Raw genomic sequence first — 21,650 nt, 5'->3', positions numbered from 1 at the left:
AGAGAGACTGGCAGAGAAGGGAAGAATTGGGGAGAGTAAACAGACAGAAAACACGTCCAGCACACACAGCACAGCCCACAACTCTGCCCAATAATGCATCAATAATGAATAACTGTTGTGATGGTGGAGTGCTTCAAATATCTCGGACTCACCCTGGACAATAAACTGAGCTTTGAACAACACACCACTGCCAACAACGACTCTCTGCCACCCGCAAACTCAAAGCACTTTCTGTTGCTGCTCTACAAAAGCATAATCCAACCCATTCTCCTCTCTTGTTCCCCCTGTTTCTTCATCACTCGACATAACACACCGGTAACTGTCATGTGTGTGTGTACGTGTGTATAAATGTGGATATATCTGATGTCTTTCATGTCGTTATGTCGTGGTGTTGTACCTGTGTATTTATGTGAGGTTCTGTACAGACTGTGATAACAAAGTTCCTTGGAAAAGGATAATAAAGAATCTATCTATCCATCCTGTGCCTGCAGGGTGGTCTTACAGCAGAATCATCCGACAGTAGTCACGTCACAGATGATGTCAGACCCCGATTCGTCAGCCGATGGATGTTTAATTTATGCAACAGGGTACTGAGCTGAGATCATTGCTGACTGCTGTACATGTTTATGCACACACGCAAGTTTGTTTTGGACCTGGAAGAGCTGATTCATACTTCAGATTTACACTCCTGACATCTGACAGTTAGTTGTTCTCGCAGTCAGAGTCTCACCAGCACCAGAACTTTTCGCTCGCTACCACTGACACAGCTGAACACTGGCAGTTTCCCTGCCATTTGTTATTCTGCAAAGAGCATGAATTAACCGTGCATTTAATACATTCCTAATATTATCCTAATTTTTACACTAATTTATAAACCTAGAAAAAAGCTTTGTACTTACTATGGTGTCTTCAGCTTTCTTTCCTCGTGTCGACGTCACCTCTTGAAGATGTGTGTATATGTATATATATATATATACATATATATGTATATGTAGTATTCATGAAGTATAATCCATAAAGTACTGCTGAGTTATTAAATATCTATGCCATACATGTTATTATGAATGATATTGGCTCCACTTTTAGAAACTACAACATTAAAATGCTCTTACATGTATACGTTAATAAAATATTCTATAATGATATAACACTGTGAAAGGAGCCATTCTGCATAACGAAAACTTTTACTTTTGATGCTTTAAGTACATTTTGCTTAAAATACTTCTCTACTTTTGCTTCAGTAACATTATGAATTCAGGACTTTTACTTGTAGTGTGGTATTTCTACTCTTACTGAAGTAAAGGATCTGAGTACTTCTTCCACCACTGGCGTCATGTGGTGCATTTCTATCGTACATGTCTGTGTGTGTGTCTGTGTGTGTGTATGTGTGTCCTGCCTGTGGCTAATTCCTTTCCTGCCCTGATTTGTCTCAAGTCTTCATTTACTTTCCTTCTTCTGCTTATTCTGGTTGGCATCAATTCTCAAGCCTGTAACTGACAGAAGGCATTGAAATGGCAGATGACTGCACTGACTGGAAGTAGAACCTATCAGCATAACTGAAACACATGTTTGACAAATGAGCTTATACTTGGCTATAGCTATAGAAATGGTATAAACCTCTTCTGCTTTGATTGGGCTGACATTGGAAGAAGAGAATGTTTAAGATTCATCCTTTTTAGTTGGACAGTGAAAAATACCAGGATCTTTTAAAGGTGGGGTATACAATTCTAACCCAATACACGTCTGTTTGTCAAATTCAGCGAATATCTCCTCACGGTCCACTAGCTGTCCGATCAGTGTGTGCGCTGAAAAAAACTGTACACAGCCCTGGCTCTGTAAATGGGAAACAAACAACGTGGCCATACAACACTATTCCAGCCATTCCAGACAGGATTTGTGTGTCAGGTAGCGTTAAATGACTCCCCTACAGACATTCGGCTTACTTCCTAGTTTGCCAAGACATGCTGTTGTTGTGATGTTAGCACAGATGTTAGACAGTTTGCTACCCCACAACTTAGCTAACGTTAGTTACATTACTTGCTGTGTCGTTGTTCGCTCTATATCATGGTATTTGTCATGGTATTGCATTTCTCCAGAATCTAATACCCCACCTTTAAATGAGCAGACCAAAATAAATCAGTTATTTTCACCTGAAAATTATGGATCACCCACAACAACACTGTTCTCTGCAGTTCACAATAAATGAAGTCCTAATACAAAGCAAGGAGAAAATAAAATGGGGATAAAACACAAACTGCTGATTATGCTCCAGAATCTCTCTAACAGAGTAGAAAAGAAATTAATGATGAAACTACAGAGCATTTGCTCTGCAGGCAGTATTTTTTTCTCTTTTTTTATTAATTAAATTAGTACCAATAAATTCCTGAATTAAAAAACTAAAATAATGAGCCCTTTTATGTGGGAAATGAGTATTGGTAAAATAACAGTCTGCACTCTTTGTTGTAACCTGTTTATAGGAAGAGCGACAGTGACAGGGAAGGAGGGAGGACAGAGCTAGAAAGAGAGAGTTCATGTTCCTGTATGTCTGCGTCCTCGGGCAATACAATACTTTGCATTGTAAATCATATACTCCTCCTTTTTCTTCCTGTTTTTCTCCATGTGACACACTGGAAACTCCTGTTTTTCCTCATCTCACCTTCCTCTCCTCCTCTCTCTCTCTGTCTCTGTCAACAGCTTTTGTCTTTCCCCCCCTTTAATGTACGGATGAAAGCGTTCTATGGAACTCTGATGTGAATTCTTTCATGTGTCACTCTGAAAAATGCCCCAGGCCACACCTTATATGCACACATACACACACACACACACACTCACGTAAATAGAGTTCGCAGCCAGGACACACCCTATTTTCTGTCCATCTGTGTAAATACATAAACTATGAAGTGTGAGAGGTGGGTGTGTGTGTTTTCGTTTTTATCAAACCAAGACGATCCTTCCTGAACCCTTGACAGGTAATTCCAGTATTTTTAAACCAGGGCCCTATTTTTACATATTTTGGAGGCTAAATGACTAATAGGTACAAAAAGGAGATGTCCTCAGCCAGCAGCAAGTGGGAGTTTTTGCCGATATCCTGCCATGCATTTGTGTGTAACATACTGATGTCAGGTCAACACAATAACCTTATCTAATAACATTACCTCCACTCTCGGAACAGCATTTTTCTTTAGGAAAAAGTGCTTTGGTATAGCATTTCTTCTCTTCTTTGGCTGGCAGTAGTCATCCCGGTCAAAATGGTCACTGCAGACCCAATGGTCTGCAAGGCGCAGTGTTTGTTAGCATCCATTTGTAGCACAGCTAGCCACAGCTTCAGCGTTTCCCTATCTGACAAAGGAAGTCTACGAAAGCTTCACAAAGTGTGACGCGACGTTCTGTTGGCACAATTCGGAAATGTGCAAACACGAACCATTGTTCTTTTGGGTAAAACACATACAGATAAAGATATGCTTTCTGTACTCCAACACAACAAACTCCTCTCACCAATTCTGACTCACGTTTCCACCGTCGACTTCCTGCAACAACTCACCTCACCTCGAGATTTCAGAGCGAGTCTTCTCCTTGAGACTTCTGTTTCTGGTTAAACAAAAAGGACCTTACTCTTTAACAAAAAGGTCTGTCTCTGTCTCATAATATCGTCAGACACTTGGAATAACAATCTTTTGACGGGCGCAATTGCCCCCAAGGATTACGTTGCAGCCATCGCAGCCTGCCTCACGGCTGCCGGCTGAGGCGATTTACTGGACCAATTCCAAAACGTTTGGTACCTATTAGTCATTTGGACCCCAGAATATGTCAAAAGGTTTAAAAATACCAGAATTACCCTTTAAGGAATGGCTATCCTTTCTAGGAAATATACGCTTTCCTGCTCAGAGTTAGATGTGAAGATTGATATCATTCTCATGTTTTAACGGTAAATATGAAACTACTGCCAGCAGCCGGTTAGCCTAGTTTAGCACAAAGACTGGAAACAGATAGCATGGCTCTGCTCAAAGGTCACAATATCTGCCCATCAGCACCTCTAAAACTCGCTTATCAACACATTATGACTCGTTTGTTTAAACCGTACAAAAAAAGTGTAAAACGTTTTATGGTTATTATGGTGAGTTTTGTATACCCAACCTGTCCTGCGTTTGACTTGGGAACAAAACGTTGCCAGCGAAACATATACCAAGCAGCAATTACATTTCCTCCAAAGCACATTTGCCCATGTTGTGTCTAAACATACATACAAAAATGTACCACTGGACCATCTTTGGGCATGTGAGCATGGAGTTTTTTTGTGTCTACCAGAGTGACCCTGAAGCTTCAGGCTTCATATTTATTGTCACTGTCTATTTTTTGCTTTTTTCTTCCTCGTTTTCTGCCCCCACATTTACCATAGAAGGCCACAGTGAGCTGAAGTCTCAGGACCACTTAAATCTCGTTAGACAAACAGACTTTCCTGCCGTATGAATAGACACATACAGTTACATAGATGCAAGTGCAAATACACAGCCACAATCACAAAAACATGCACACACACACTGCCCACAGACATAAGGACATTCACACACATATTTACCGGAATGCATAGAAAAATGAATCGAAGCTCATACTCCCCAGATGTTGTAGATTTATGTATGGGTTAGATAAATCACTCAGAACATGAACTCATGCATCATAACTCATTATATGCTCTCTGGGTACAAAGCATTTAGAGCAAAATTCCACTGAAAATGTTGTTTAAATGATGTTGTATTGGCCCAAAAATGGTTTGGGCCAAGGCCTCATCCTTTTCTCATTGGACACTGCGTAAAATCAGAACTGAACTGAAACTTTCCAACAGAGATAAAGAATAATTACAGTATTATTAGTTTTTATCATTATTTGGCTCTTAACTGCTTCACATGTCTGACATTTTAGGTTTTCACAGCTCCAAAGCAAGCAGCAGCCGCTACAACTGAGTTAAGTTCCTCGTGCTGCAGGTCCTGTAGTTGCTGGCTCCTAAAAAAATGTATTCCATGATCATGTCATTCATTTACATCGATCACACAAATGTCTCAGTTGACACAGTGATTATTTATTGATGCTGAAGTGCAACAAAAAGCATGTTTATCATGAGTCAGTCTCTCATATGGTCCATCTACATCCTGGTGAGAAGTTGGTTGACCGTGAGGCTGGCCGCCCCACCCCCCATCCCTGACTCCTCTACTAGCACCTTCCTCTGGAACTCCTGCAGGAGGAAGTGTGAAGAAAAGAAAGAGAAAAATTAAATGATTGAACAGTTTACCTTTTAACTAGTCTCCATTAACAGGTTAACAGTGTATATGCTGAATAGTCGAGGAATGAATCAGCCAAAATATCTGTGGTCAGCAAAGATTAAGACTGATAGAGAGCCACTTATTGAAATGCAAAGTTCATCAATAGAAAAAAAATCATCAGTCATCTTTAGCCCCTCCCATTTGATTGACAGGTGGTCTCAGTGAAGTCCAGTGCGAAACAAAACATAAAGCAACACCGCTTTTGAAGTATTCACTTTACCAAGCATCTAATCATTTCAAGAGCTTCTGACAAGGCTCTTTAACCAGCGACCTGATCTGTGACCTTGAACTGCGACCGCTCTGTAACTTGAGGATCACGTCCAGGAACCCTCAGTATCTGATAGATAGCTTGCCTCGGATCTTTAAAAAGCTTTTGTATTCTGCAGGAGCTTTGAAACATTAGAAGCCTTGTGGCTGCTGAAGCCGTCACACTGTGGTGATGAATCTCAGTCTGCTACAGTGAGCTTTAGCGCGTCAGACATGTCAAACAACAGCAGACTGATTTGTCACCGGTGTATTTGACATCAACAGTTGCAGGTCTTCAGATAAGTTTCAGATTATGATGTCTGTGTGTGTGTCTGTGTGTGTGTGTGTGTGTGTGTGTGTGTGTGTGTGTGTGTGTGTGTCACACCCCTGAATGTCCTGAGTCTTGCCAGTCTGTCTTGCAGAGCCTTCTCCTGGCTGGAGGTCAGCTTTGCTACGTGAGTCCGCCACTGCTGCTCTTTCTCCTGACACATAAGGGGATATGCATAGTTAAGGGCAACTTAATCATGCACTACAAGACTGAACACCAAAATGCACATTTAAAGCTGCATAAATCCATATTTTCGTATTAACAATGGAGCAAATGACCATGTCTAATGTAGAAGGAATTGCTCGCAGCGATGAACCCACTTTTATCACCCGACTCTGCAGTTACCTACAAGTCTATAGAGCGTTTTAGCGTCTTTCAGCTGGTTGTTTTGATTTCATGACCTGCAACTTTACTGCTTTGGTTCAGTCTCACTTTCAGTTGCTCTCATCAGCCCAGTTTCAATAAGCGATATCCTGCAAACTATCTGCAGTTATCTTTTCTAATGATAGAGAGTGATGTTAATGATGCTTTGAGCAGGTTTAGTTTATGATAAATCTACACATAGTCTTATATCTTAGATTAGAAAAGGCAGTTCTGAAGGTTCTTGGGTTGAACTAAATGCTTTGTTATTGTGTCTGTGTCAAATACACATCTCATGGGGGGGGGGTATCAGGACTCCATTTCCCAGCCGCAAACCACCAAGTTAAGTTGACAAAGAAAACACCCACAGTCCCTCACTCTAAATCCTCTCTAATATCTTAAAGCTTTGCAGGATCATTTTGAAGGTTACAAAGTTCCCCTGGTACAATAATATAACAGTACAATCATTCTGCTGGGGCTGCACCTCTGAGCTTCAAGTAGGCGTGTCCATGTGTGTATAGAGGTGTGTGTGAGAGTGCTGGGCCTGCTGGATGTGTATCCCTGACCTCAAATTGGACTCTCTTGGATCCAGTTTCCTGCCGTGTGTTTGTGTGTGTTTCTATGTATAATTTTCACGTTTGTGTGTGCGTGTGAGAGAGAGAGAGAGAGAGAGAGAGAGAGAGAGAGAGAGAGAGAGAAACTGAAATCTTTTAGGCGTGTGTGTGAAAGACTTTAGACAGTTCAGATGGGATACATGTGAAATGACCTCGGCCAGTTGCTCTCAACGGACAGCGCCTGTCATCAATTAACATTTCTGTCATGCTATGTGTGTGTGTGTGTGTGTGTGTGTGTGTGTGTGTGTCGGGGGAGCAGTAATGCAAGGGAGCCATTTAGTTTTAATGTCAGTTTAAAGAGGAAGACTTGCTGACACATATGGAGTGAAGTAGAATGCAGTTAAACCGTTACCTCCCCAATTACATGCTGAACACACACACACACACCACGCACACACATTTTCGAGCGAACAATCACGACATTCTTTCGAAAAAAGGCCTTGAGTTGAAAATGGACATTTGAATGATTACTTAATTTATGTTCTATTCACACTTCTTAGTCTTCATGGTATGTGAAGAGGGAGTAGCACTTTTTGACCAAAATTGCCTTAAATTGGCGATCACTGACAAATTGTGTTAATACTTGTTTTCTGTCTCTGATCCAATCACAACATTACGGCGGAAATTTGCCATCTGGCCAGTGGTGTTGGTTGTGGAGTTGAGTGTTAGTGTGCAGAATAGAGGTCAGCAGAGGTCTGAAAACGGCCCACCAGAGCCATGGACACATGAGAATATTTACTACTTAAACCCACTGTTTCATGCTGTGGACATTCTTATACTTTTACAACACTTACTTACTAGCCTACTGCAATATTTTTGATATAGCAGGTTATTTGCAAAGACTAAAGATTTAATGAGCCCAGCTGCAGTTTATCTCATTTGCGTAAAGTGCAGCTAAATAAGATCTAATACTGGGCTGTTTAAGACACATTTTGTGCATGCCTGGAAAGCAGAGAAGTGCAAAAGAAAGTGTTCTCAGCTGCTGAATTTCGAATATTTTTTGAAGCATAGAGACTTTTGGAACTTTAGTAGTGTATTTGTGCAGAGCAGGGCTACATGTGAGGAAATATATATGAAATCACTTCTCTAGAAAAGACAAGTGATTAAGAGTTATGATAAAATGCTTGTGGGAGTTCTATGGAAGTTCTTTAAACGTTTTAACTCCTCTGACTATGTCACATTAACATGCTCACAATGATAATGCTAATATGCTGATGTGTAGCAGGTATAATGTTTACCATGTTAACTGTGGTAGCGTAGTAAATTAGCATTAAACACAAAGTACAGCTGAGGCTGATGGGAATGTCATTAGTTTTGCTGGTATTAGTCATAAACCAAAATAATGGACAAATTAAAAAAAGGAAAGGTACCGCCAAAGTAATTGGGATTCATTATCTGGGAACCATGAATGAATTCTGTGTTGACATATTTCACTGAATAAATAAAAAAATTGACCTGCTGGTAGAGCTAAATGAAAAGTTTGGGGATTATCAAAGTCATTACAATTCATTTTCTGGCCACCATGGATATCTGTATCAAATTTAATGGCAATCCATCCAATAGTTGTTGAGATATTTCAGTCTGGACCAAAGTGGTGGACCTATCGACTGACCAACAGACCAGCATTACCATCCCCAGTGCCACTCCACTAGCAAAAATATTACAGGTCTACTTAAGTATTTAAGTGGCTGCTTTAGTCACGTTGCACTACTCTGGGCCTGCAGTGAGGCATTCAAAGTCAGAAAGAATACATTCTCAAGCAGCAGCTGGGGAAACTGGTAAAACTGGTAAAATAATGTAAAAGAATCAGACGCAGTGCAAAATTGGAGCACTTTACAATACATATAGCATGAGCCCAAACACGCAAGTTTTAATGGCACCACATTTCTTTCATTTTACCTGTGCAAAATCTTGGTGCAGCCCGTTAGTACTATATATGAATGAATATTTGACTGCTCGCCTAAAGAATCATTAGTCAACATCCCCCTGTGAGTTTATACAGTATGAGTCCTGTCAGACCAATCTCCAACTTGAACTTTGAGCTTTATTTTCAGGTTGACGTCTGGGCAGTTTGAGGAATTCAGGGACAAACAAAACACATCAGCTGCCAGAGTTACAAAGTTTTCGGGAATATTCCAGTAGGTTTCAGTTGGCTACAGTCCACTGCTTTAAACTGGGATAAATCTCTTGACAATGGATTTAGTGGGAGGTATGAAACTGCACCCGTACTGTTATCACACTGCACTCCCTGAGGTTTCTGAAGAATAAACCCTGGTTGGCTGGAAATAGCATTACAATGTTCCCTGGTGTACCCTTATGTGGTGTTTATTTTTCTGAGTAGCTTGGTCTAATTTATTGTAATATAAGAGAAGCACTTTTTGAGTCAAACCTGAGTATTAGGTTAAAAACATTACAGTGTGTTTCTGGAATTCCTTTGGCTTGAATGTGGCATTCCAGCGGTAAGTGTGTGTGTTTGAGATTATATCCACAGTAATGCTCATCCAAAAGTGACACTCTGTGTGTGTGTGTGTCCATGTTTAGGCTGCATGTATTCATCTACTATACATGCATAAGTGTATTTGGGTGTGCGAGTGCATATGTCAGTGGTCATACTTGTAAGTCATGGAGTTCGTGTGAGTTTGTGTGTGCTGATTGTTTGTGCATCTGAGGTTAAGTTTGAGTTCAGCGGAAAGTACATTCCATACTGAGGTGAGAGGGACTGTCCTCTCTATCAGGGTAAATGTTGTCATCAGCTTCCTGCCTTTTTGTGTGTGTGTGTGTGTGTGTGTGTGTGTGTGTGTGTGGCGGAAACACTGACAATGACAACAGCCCACGTCCCTTGTTGACCTCACACACTCACTTGTCAGAAACGGGGCGGCTGCTCAAAGCACCCACAGCTGTTTTGAGCGTGTGTGTGTGTGTGTGTGTGCGTGTGCATTCCATGTCTATGAGGATGTCCATCTGTTTTGGCAACTGTGTGCATGTGTGTGTTTTTGAATGAATCTGCAGTATGAAATAAATAAATATTAAAATGACAACTGTGTATTTCTGCTGCTATTAAATGTGCTACAACATGTGTGTGTCTGTGTGTGTTTCTATGTTTAGCGCTGTGAAGTGTGAGTGACTGATAAGCCCGGCAGCATTGACAGAGGGCCAGAGTTGTGTTTCCATGGAAGTGAATCTGATTTTGCTGTGAGCGATGAAGTAGACCTTGATGGTAAATTAACACTCATTGATCCAGTCTCACACTACTGCCTGTCTGCCTGATTGTTCAGCTCGCTGTTTCCATTAGGCTGATTATAACAGCCTGGTCTCACGAAATGTTAAGCACAGCGTCTTAAAATGTGAATAACGAGCTCCATTCACAGAAAGGATTAACCGGAGGAAACCCAAACGGAAAGAATACTCTGTTTGACATTTGCTAATTGCTAATAGTTTAATAATACAAATAATTTGGGATGCTACTAGCTGAATTTAGGAACAAAATCCTTGGTTCAAATGGTGAAAAATGGACGAGCTATCATTAGACTGATCAGTTCAAATTACTACTGCTGGGAGAAACCTGTGTGTCTGTGCTTGTGGGTGTGTGTTTGGGTGAGAGCAAAAATCTGCATGCATGCTTTGGCAAGAGTGTGTACCCCGGCGAATCAAACGAGAGCTGTTGAGGCGGAGCTGGTGTCATTTCACGCAAGCCTTCATGCTGTGCCAAAGACTGAGGGTAAAGAGGCTGTTGATTTTACGGATGTACAGACTTGTAGAATGTGTATCATCCAGGTGTATATATGTGTGTGTGTGTGTGTGTGTGTGTGTGTGTGTGTGTGTGTGCTTATGCACCTTCTTGCTCTCTTCTATTTCTCGGAGTCTCTCTTTTTCCTTCTGCTCCCTCTCCAGTCGCCAGCGGACCTGAAAAACAAAGACATATACACACTTAGCACACATAATTTGTATTGTTTCCATTTCATTTCATTTGTAATATTTAGGAGACTGGCTCTTCCTTAAGTCTTACCCTCTCCTCCTTTTTGTCTCCAAAGTCGTCCTCCAAAGGTCCAGCTCCTTCAGGCATCTTTTCTGACATTCCCAGAAATGCATAGTCCTCCTCTTTACACAAACCTCTCATTGACTAGAACCAGAAAAACAACCATTCATCATCTTGTTTACATCTCCTGGATTTAAATTGTCTTGTCTCAACTGCATGTATGAGCTGTGTCTATATTGACTATTGCGATTTGAATGAAACTACAGTGCCTAATGAAAATAATTCATCCCAGTTTTTAACTGTATTGTTGAAGTGAAAACATCTCTACAAAGTGATTTCAATGAACTCCAAATGTAAAATACAACATACATGTTGTACCCTTTAATAGGACACACCTAAACCATTAGTGGTGTAGCCAATTGCTTTTAGAAGTCACATAATTAGTTAAATGGCAATCAGCTCTGTGTAGTCAAGGGGTTTCAACTGATTGTAGTATAAATACACCTGTATCTGAAAGCTCCAACTTTTGGGTGAGTCAGTATTGTGGCAAAGCCTCCACCATGAAGGCATTTCAAGCAACGCAGTCAAAGGGTGACTGAAAAGCAGAAGGTAGGGGATGGATATAAGAACATCACAAGGTCACTGAACATCCCAGCGTGTACAGTTCAATCAATCTTTAAGAAATGGAAAGAGTATGGCACAGTGGACAAATCTGCCTAAAACAGGCTGTCCTCAAACACTGATTGGGCGTGTAAGAAGGAGATTAGTGAGGGAGGGCACCAACAGACAATTATGAAGAAGCTACAAGCTTGAGAGGCTGAGATTGGACAGACTGTGGAGACAACAGCTGGCTGGGTGCTTCACCAGTAGCAGCTTTATGACAGAGTGCCAAAGAGAAAGCTACTCTTACAAATGAGACATCATACTAAACGCCAAAAACTGCACGTCATCATAAACATACTGGAGCATTCTCGGCGTGAAGCACGGTGGTGGCAGCATCATGCTGTGGGGATGCTTCTCTGCAGCAGGCTTGTGAGGGTGGAGGTTAAAATGAATGCAGCTAAATACAGGACAATCCTTGATGACAATAAGCCCAAGCATAAAGCCAAAATTACACAGGAATGGCTTCGAAACAACAATGTTAATGTCCTGGACTGGCCGAGTCAGAGTCCAGATCTCTTGAGCAAAGAAGAAAGGGGAAACATTGCAGTCCTGACATGCAAAGGTGACCCATCCACACAGCGCTATCTATCCCATCCACATGCAAGGTGCAGCTACTAAATACTGACATGGAGGGGGTGAACACTTACGCAAACAAATATGTTGTATTTTATTTTTTAAATGAATTTAGATCACTTTGTAGAGATCTGAAAAATGAAAAAATCCAAGCGAGGAGAATGATTTATATAGGCACACTTGTGTATATGAAAAGGGAGCCTGACCATGAATCAACATTCAAATGGGGAGATTGTATATATTTGGGTGGAAATGCAGATGGGTCACAAATTAGGAAGAAAGGAAAAACCTGATGGTGTGTTGTCTGTGCTAACATGACAATGCACCCTTCCGCAGGGCACAAGGGGGTCAATGAATAGTTTGCTGAGAAATGATGCGAATCATGTGCCTTCGCGGTCACCAGATCTTAACTCAAATTACAAAATACAGATGTGGAACAAATCAATTATGGCTGTTTACTTGATGTTTATGGCAGTTCTTTAATTGGCTCTTTTCAGTAAAAGGGGTTTGGTTCCACTGAATGAAATTCGAGGAAGAACTGCCTGCCAGATTGATGTGGGATCTATAAGAAATGAATACATTAAAGAACTTGCCAAATGGCTGCAGCTGTATGCTTGAGCGGTTTTAATAACTGCAATCCTATCCCTGTGTATTGTTGTTTTTATAGTCAAGATGCTCCCTTGATTACAGCAATTCATAATGTACCTTTGACATGGGAATTCCTTGAAACCTTTTCACATGAGTCATCTTAATCCAGGACAGGTCTGCTCATGACACACAGATATTCACAGTTTAATTTATGAAGTCTGACTGATTTTGAGGCATTTACATCACATGATCTACAACTATTTCAATGAGGAAATTGAAATTTATATATCCTTTGTGAGAGTTTTTTTATTGACAAAAATGCAATAAAAATATGTAGCATTTGGGAGGGAAATAAACTCTAATTAGGTCAAACTAATCAAAAATGTGCACATTTAAAAGTCGGACAATTACTCACCTGTTCTCTAAAACCTGTCACACACTCCTCAGTGTCCGTTGTGTGCTGATCACTTGTTGCTTCACTCTGATTGTTTCCTCTCTGTTTAATTTCTCATAACCACAGATGCGTCCTGCCTCCTTCTCCGACTGAGAGTCCCAACAGAGAGTTTCAGATCAGAACTATAGAGGTTCTTATACAGTGACGGCACGCAGCCTACATGCTAGTTATTTCCACAGTTCAGTGACAGAAGTCCCACTGCCCCACTAATAAAGAGTCAAGAAGCCAAAAGAGCATAATGGATAGTTCTGAAGCTCTTTTTAATTGGGTGAGATCAGTCTGAGGCCTCAGGATACTGTATCTCAACATTTACCAATATGCCACATAGGTGTTGTGTCACCTGGCTATTGAGAAGCTAGTAGGCAGATTTTGCTAGCTTTGGACCGAGCCAGGCTAGCTGTTTCCAGTCTGTATGCTTATCTAAGCTAACCGGCTGCTGGCTGTAGCTTCATATTTAGTATAAAGACATGTTAGTGGTAGCAATCTTCTCATCTATCTCTTTGGGTGTAATGAGGCTGATGGGATTTTGTTTTAAAGCCTTCATTTTGGTTATATATGTGAAGTAAACACAGCTCCCTGTGCAGAGTTACACCAATCCTCGTTAGCATTGTATTTATGCAGCTTCAGTTTTATTTACAGCCCTCTTTCTGCTGCTGCATTTCCCCTCTGGGATCAATAATGTTCTCTTATCTTAATTAATAGCACTTTCAGCAGGCTGCTAATAAGGAGCCCGACAGCCACATCAGCTGCTGGTGTGATGGATATACAGTAGATGTTCAGAGTGTTTCCAGTGAACTCACTCTGTCACAGCTTTGACACATTTATTAAAAACAGGTCTGGGAGCTGTTACAGCGCTGCTGTATCAGGTCACCAGGCCTGACCAAGAGAAGTCAAAGCAGGGTGAGCTTTCTGACTGTGTGGACAGTTTACTTTCTGTTTAGAGCAGAGTGTGAATGAGAAAACACAGTATAAAGTATGACTGTGAATTGATGAAAGTGATGTGTGTGTGTATGTGTGCAAAGGATCAAAGGAAGGTGCCTTTTATATACAGTATTTGTTCTTTGTGAAGTGCAACATTTTCATCCTCCCACTGTAGAATAATGTTTGTTAACCTGACTGTAGCTATAATCAGGTTTTACAGGTTGTTAACCCCAGAACAAACTCATAATGATAATTCACAGAACTCTGGCAGGCCTTGAAACCATAAGAATAATGTCCTCTGTAGTGTGTATGTGTGTCTTTGTGTACATGTGAGCCCTACACACAAGATGCCTAAATTAAAGCCATACTGTGACATTCAAAACATTTGTTTTGTAAGTCAAAGATGTAATGATGTTGTAGTATTTTAACAGTCAAACAAGCCTGAGGATCTGAATTAGATTGAACAGCTCATTATGTAGAAATCTGCAAACAGTTCCCTAAAATTATTATTGAATTATAACTGCATCGAGTTTGATCACAACATAAGGATGCAATAAGCAGGAAATAATAAATGTTACAGTACATCTTAGAAGGTAGTTAGAAGTAAAACTGACTTTAAGTCTGAAACCGCATAGAGCACTTATGGCGTCCATATGTTTTTAAAAACACAGACAGGAACAGACAGGAACACACACTCTCACACGTTGATCTACTATCCCACATCACTTCACACCGCCTCTGTACATTTAGCACCCTCAGAACGAGCAACAAGCTGTGATCTTTGACCTTTGGTCCCTGAACATCCCCTACGCCCTGATATCGCTCATCAGCCTACACGTGTTGTTATAAAATCGGAGTGATTCATTAGAGGTTATACAGCTCATTTGCAATGATTAATGAGCATTTGTTTGTCATCCTTTGTATTCTAGACACAGCTTAGATAGTTCACATTGCACAGAATATGGTGTTAAGGTCCATATATGGCCTTTATATTCAGTCACTGTCATTACTACCCCCTTAGACTCATTCATGCCACTGTAATCCATTTTTAATAACTCCTCACATGGTCTTATTTGGGCATGTGAGACAAAATGCAGAGAACAGTGATACTTTGGTTTTGACTTCATCTCTAAACTTCTGCTGCATCTATAAACTTCTGCAAACTTTAAGTTCCTGCGACAGAATGGATGCCTGAATTCCCTGACTTTTGATACACATTTGAGTAACACAGTGTGAAAAGTTCCTAGGCTTATCAGTACTTTCACAGTCATAAGATTGGCTGTGTGTTTTGAAAAGGAAAGGGTTCAAGTCAGAACCTCAAAGTCCCACTGGGCTTGAGTTCTAGTTTCCATCCATCCTTATTTGACCATCCATGTCACAGTTGCAGCAGGCTAAGCAAGGTACCCCAGATGTCCTTCTACTCAGTCACATCCTCCAGCTTCTCTTGGGGGATGCCAAGATGTTTAAGACTATCCTCCCAAGAAAAATTACAGAATCAGTCATTTCAGCAAATGCCCTGAAACAACACATGTTTACGTTCAATCGACAAAACCCACTAGCAGCCATAGTAGTTATGACTCTAATCCGTGGGGTACGAAGGAGGAAGTCAGTTGACATTATTATAGACCGACTAATTCTGCATAGGGAGGAGGTCAGGGTGGATGTATGGGTCAACAAAACCTCAACCTTTAACATGGGAGACCGCTGTTCACTTCCTTTTTCTAAACAACAGTCACTATTGGTTCATTTTAACCATGAACACGATTGTTCCCTAACCACATGGTTGTTATTGTAAACATGATGATGAAGTTCCCATTACGTTAACTTATGACTTATTTTAACCCAAACTACTATCTTTCCCTAAACCTAACCAAGTTTTTGTGTTGTTGCATCAGTGCTGTTTTTCAACAGTGGTTTGAAACGGTTTTGGAAAGCACAGACAAATGATGTCGTCCTGCCGATAAGGGTGTATAGAGGATAAGAAAACTCTTTTGTTGTTCTAAATGGCAGTTACAAACTATGTATTTTGTCATTTCATTTGGAGGACTTGTTGAGACATTTCTAGGCCAGACAGGATACATAATCTCTCCAGCATGCTAGGGGAATCTCTTCCCAGTTGGCATGCCTGAAAAACCTCTAACGGGAGGCATCTAGGAGACTCCTTTCAACACGAAGGAGCAGCAGTTCTAACCCAAGCTTCCTTTGGATGTCTGAGCTCTTTACCTTATCTCTGAGAATGAGTGCAGCCATCCTCCGAAGCAAAGTCATTTGGGTCTCTTGTATCCGCGATCTCATCCGTTCGAGCAATACCCAAAGCTCATGACCATAGCTGAGGGTTGGAATCTAGTATCTAGATCTAGTATGATACTCTAGTCCTGACACCGCACCAATCAATCTGTCGACCTTGCACATCTTACCCTTACTCGCAAACAAGACCCTGAGATACTTAAACTCCTTCACTTGGGGTAGCAATTCTAGTTTCGAGCTGCTGAATCCAGTGTATAATAGACAGTTTTGTTCACTGTCAATGGCTTTAGACAATGCAAGACAGTGCTGTCATGTACTGATGTACACAGCTCCAGACAAACGTTTAACAGCTTTGTTATAGATCAGACAAAGAGCGCTGTAAAGCCTCACTAAGTGCATCACAGCTGTGGCATGATGCCTGCGTGATATCATATTCTTTTTCATTCCAAAGATCTGATTTGTTGCCTGAAATCAGATGTGAGCGGGATGCTGGAGTGACTCTGTGAACGCCATGTGTCTTAATGCCACTAAGTCGTGCACAGCAAGAGGCTTTACTCCTTCTCAGTACCCATTTCCAGCACGGTACCAAACTTCAGGGGACTCAACTCAACCCCACTCATTGTAGTGTTTGGGTGTGTGAGCTCGTAGATGGGGACCATAGGGGTCTGGAACTTTCTTCTTTGTCTTTTTAAGGCATGCGCATGAATGTGTGTTTGTGGGTGCAGATCCTGTTATGTTATACAAGGCAAAGTAGTGTTGTGACTGTAGGAGACCGTTATTGGCAGTGACACTGTTTGGACAATCTCCTGACTTCATTCTCTCTTAGGGCAGAGTCCCTTATGACTGCACAAACATTCATCTTCACCTTTTCAAACTATGAGGTGGAACACAAGACTAAAACCACAAATTGATATTGCCATTCCTAGAGCCACACCGCTGGCATGGACACAAATTTAACAGTAACATTTCTATCCAACAGTAACCTGGTTACTCTGGACAATCCACAGACCTTGCCATAAACAGTTTACATTGGAACTACTTTCTACCAAAGAAATGGTCCCCATGCAAATTGACATTGTGTAACGTGGAATATCCAGAGACACAGGGACACTCTCTTTGTAAAAACATGATGTTACGGAGATGTAGTTCAACCAATGTAATGTGTGTATTTATGCTTTCCAGAAAATAGTTTGACCAAAATACAAATCTTCCATTTGAAGTAAGAGGAAGAATATACATTTTAGTCAAGTTTGTCTGGTAACCAGACTCAGTGATTAATGACACCATCCCTAGTGAACTGCCGTAAATGAAATGATTTCTCGTGGCAATCCATCTGCCTTAGAGACTGGAGTTGGCATTTTTTGTTACTTAGAAAGATAAACATGAGGTTTTATGACCAAAACTGGGGCACTCAAGCTGTGAGAGAAACAGACGAGGTATTATTTAGAGTGACCTGGTTATGACTCCACTTCAACAGGACTAAAATAACATTATGTCAGAGAGTTGTGTGAACAGGAGTCCTGTGGAGAAGACCTCTGTCTCTCCGTTGAAGCTGAGAGCTCACATTTCCATCTTAGACATTGGAAACAGACCAGTCATGTAGGACATGACACACTGCAAAAACACCTCAAGGTTTTTCTTTATCAAATCCTAGTCCTGAGCTGTAAAGTTTTTAAAGCACACAAAATGACTGATTCCACAGAGGGTAAATATAGAAATTATTAAATATCATAACAAGCTGAAGAAAATGGAGGAAAGACCCCAGTAAAAACAATTTACAGTATGTAATGTAATTTTTCAAGGCAATCTGAGACATTTGAGTGGAGTCAGTGCTTTGGCTTTTAGAGATATTATGAAAACAAGAGTGATAGCCATTGAATTCCCTATGCACCATTAAGTAGCAGCTATAACGGAAGTCCACCTTGATGTATTAGCCTGCATTTATCCTGCATTAGTGCGGTCAGACAGTCAGACAGTCCTCTTTAGTGTTGCACACAGGCTTTTTGCACATTTCTCATTTAGAAATTCCTTTTTTTTTACTGAATATCATTTTTGCTTGCATGCATCTTGCCAGCAGCCTCATCCACTTCACTTCCACTCATGCAAAGTATCAATATGGTCTTGTATGACACCATTCAACATTTTTTTCTTTGTTGATAAACTAAGCAGATGACAGTTTTACTTTAACTGACGAAAGCACAGTGTACAGTAGAGGTGGAAGTCATGAAGCACTTTACTGATTCGAATCACTTTGTTCAGTTCAGTTCAAGATTTGTAGTCAATGACTATGCAGTTCATTCACTTTTTTTCCTAAGCTAAGCAGTGTCATCACCATTCCAATGCATGTCAGTAAGTGAACACATCACCATTCAGTCACCAGTGAGGAGCTCAGTGACTATGGTGATTTAGTCCAGTCAGTTCACTTTGATGTTGATAAAGATTTGTTCGTACATGTACTGAAGACCTTTAGCCTACAGTCATAAATGGTCAGCCAGTTAAAGTTATTGGGGGAATACAAATATCTTGTGGTTTACATTGACAACAAACTAAAATGGAATTATCACACAGATTTCGTCATTAAAAAAGTCAAGCAATGTTTTTTCTTTTTTTACAAAAGCTGGCTTCATTTGACTGGCTTCATTTTCTTCTGATAGCTATCCTTTAATAAGAGCATCGTGACATTCTACATCTTCTTATGGTATTTTAATGTTAATGTTGTCCAGAAAAAGGAAGACAGCCCAAGTGGACTATATCTGTGACTTGTTTTTATTGTGTATGTTCCTTATCTTTGTGCCTGCACCGCAAATCAGTGTCACTTTGGGATAATATTAATCAACTCCAATTATAAAAATATTAGAAGTGGCTATTTTTCTCCCATAAATGAAAAAGTCATCTGATGTGCGGAAATTAAACTCTGCTTATAGTTACCACAGCTTTTGAAATGATTTTCATTATGTTTTCAGAGTGTCCTGGCTTGTGAATAATATGTATTTTCAATAAAGAAACAATTTTCAGCTGAATAGTAAAAACGTATAACTGCATCATAAAAACTCACAATTAAGAGCAATTAGGTTGATTTGTAGAAAACATAGTGATATATTTATTAAAACAGACGCTGTTTCTGCTGTGAGGGAAAAACTGTTAGCGCTTGTCTGAGAGCAGCGTTCTTTCAAGTTTAAGTTCCATGACATTTTACCCTGGAACGATGGCTGCTGCATGTTTGCATTCAGAATGGGTTTTATTTTATCTCTCTGTTATTCCTATCTTTTCTGTGGAGTTTAGAATATTGGATGCAATCAATTATTTTCAAAAGCTCTGCCATGCATACACATCAATCATACATGGGTCACTTTACATTTTGAAGTGTGGATTTTTACCCCGGCCCAGCTGTATAAACTCAGCCCACCTTGAACCCTTTGCCAGAGGAAAACAAAAATATACCGTTTGTATGCTGAGAGGATTTCAAACCACAATATGACACTGGACATTCATCACATACAAGCACTTGGATGGTGTGAATCACCAGCCAGCAGACAAACTAGGGTCAGCTTTACTTAAAAACAAGCATCACACAGACAAACATCCTTTACTGAAATAGAAATCTATCACATTCATTTAATTCTCAGGAAAATCTAAATGGCTCAGGGGAGGTAAGAGAGGGGTGAAGAGGGGAACGCACAAAGACTCTTTTGATTTGTTTTTCTCTTTTGGCACATTTCTCTGACTCTGATGGCCTTAGAAACATATTTGGCTGAATGAAGCAGTAGACACCCATTCATTGCAATGGAGTCAGATCCGGTGGCGTGACTGATTACTGGTTTTTAGGAGCATAACAGTGACTGTTTAGCTGTAGGGCGTAATGAAACGTTCATTAAAAATTTAAGATAGAAAACAAGGGAATATTTAATTTTGATGACTTTCCATTTGACTGAAAACTGGTTGTAGCCGGTTGATTGAAGTCCACTGGATGCATTCTCTGAAGTTGTGTTCAGACTGAACACGAAGCACATTTTAATAGCAGCACGGCTGAATTAAAAATGGAGTAAAATAACAAACAATTTGATGTTTAAAAGACATTTAATAGATGTCTATTATACGTCCATTTGTTTGTAGACGTCTAGTTTAAATTGAAGTTATTCAAGGCTGAAAAGTGAAGGTATAGTAGATGTCTTAATGTAATGACGTAATAAATCCTGGTCTATATCAGCGCTAAAGCATAGAGGCAATGTTGAAATGACATCTGTTGCTCAGTGGGAAGTTTCTGGTGAATTCTGAGATCAGCAAAGTCTCAACTGTCAAAGAAACACACACATACACGGTGGGTGTGTATACGTTGTTAGCTACGTAGCTACAGCTAACATCTGTATGGTCTGTAAGCCAGCCGTCAAATTTGCATGAGTAATGCACGGTGAAAATTTGCTTTGCATGGGTCTTAATGCACCTTTAGGGTTGTTCAAGTTCACCGGCTGAAGTAAAAGTGAAATAAGGTTAGCAAATAAAGGTTAGTCTTACACTAGCTCAACAGTGTTTTGACAACCTTCCATTTGGTGAGCATATCAGCCTGATGGACTTGACTGCTTTCTCCTCTCAGTCCAGACTTTCGAGACTTTCATCGAGGATCAAGGTAATTTTATTTATATTACTGCATCCATCCATCCATTTTCTACCGCTTGGTCCCGTTAGTCAAGGTAATTTATCCCATTTATATTACAGGGCACACCCTGGACAGTGGCCAACTTATTATTATTATTATTATTATTATTATTATTATTTGCCTGAAGGGGCTTTACAATCTATACAACCCACAAACTCCCCAAAAACCTCTTTAACAGGGAAAGAAATTAAAGAAACCTCAGGATGAGCGACAGAGGAGGATCCCTCTCCCAGGACGGACAGACATGCAATAGATGCCATGTCGTACAGAATAGACTAACATGGTAGTAGTAGTAGTAGTAGTACAATTACAGTATGGACAATCAGGATGACAAAATTAGAGATAGATTGTAAACACACACACACACACACACACACACACACACATATATATATATATATATATATATATATATATATATATATATATATATATATATATATACATATAACCCAACAAAATTTCAGAACTTGTTAAGATAAATCCTTTTGTTGCAAAGCTTATCTTTGTATGTCCAGTGTACAATTGGTGGGGGGACCTCTTGTCTCAAGCACTGAAAATATCGCTTTGATCCTTTTTTCATAAAAAAGCATTGATCCTTCATATATGAAGAACATGGATCTGGGAGCACGTCAAGCAACTTCCAGATGGCGAACAGGACCTGAGCCACGCCGCCTCCTTTCAATCATGGAGACCTGGAAAGAGGACAGA

General features: G+C 40.3%; 1 protein-coding gene across 2 annotated transcripts; it reads right to left on the bottom strand.

The window, feature by feature from the left end:
* Window positions 1-5,054: 5,054 nt before the first annotated feature.
* On the bottom strand, window positions 5,055-14,952 carry LOC122871331 (U2 small nuclear ribonucleoprotein auxiliary factor 35 kDa subunit-related protein 1-like). Of its 2 annotated transcripts, XM_044186329.1 has the most exons (6): window positions 13,079-14,952; window positions 12,781-12,839; window positions 10,870-10,983; window positions 10,698-10,766; window positions 5,947-6,043; window positions 5,055-5,226 (listed from the first exon to the last, which is right to left on the bottom strand). In XM_044186329.1, exons 2-6 carry the CDS (start codon window positions 12,820-12,822, stop codon window positions 5,138-5,140), a joined length of 411 nt encoding a protein of 136 aa, XP_044042264.1. In that variant the 5' UTR covers window positions 12,823-12,839; window positions 13,079-14,952; the 3' UTR covers window positions 5,055-5,137. The 2 variants fall into 2 exon arrangements, with proteins under 2 accessions (XP_044042264.1, XP_044042265.1); XM_044186330.1 differs by lacking the exon at window positions 12,781-12,839.
* Window positions 14,953-21,650: the final 6,698 nt, after the last annotated feature.

The sequence above is a fragment of the Siniperca chuatsi genome, linkage group LG23 (genome assembly GCF_020085105.1).
Source record: "Siniperca chuatsi isolate FFG_IHB_CAS linkage group LG23, ASM2008510v1, whole genome shotgun sequence".
NCBI lineage: Eukaryota > Metazoa > Chordata > Actinopteri > Centrarchiformes > Sinipercidae > Siniperca > Siniperca chuatsi.
The sequence above is the reverse complement of the archived record's forward strand: the minus strand, read 5'-3'. Positions and strand labels throughout refer to the sequence as shown.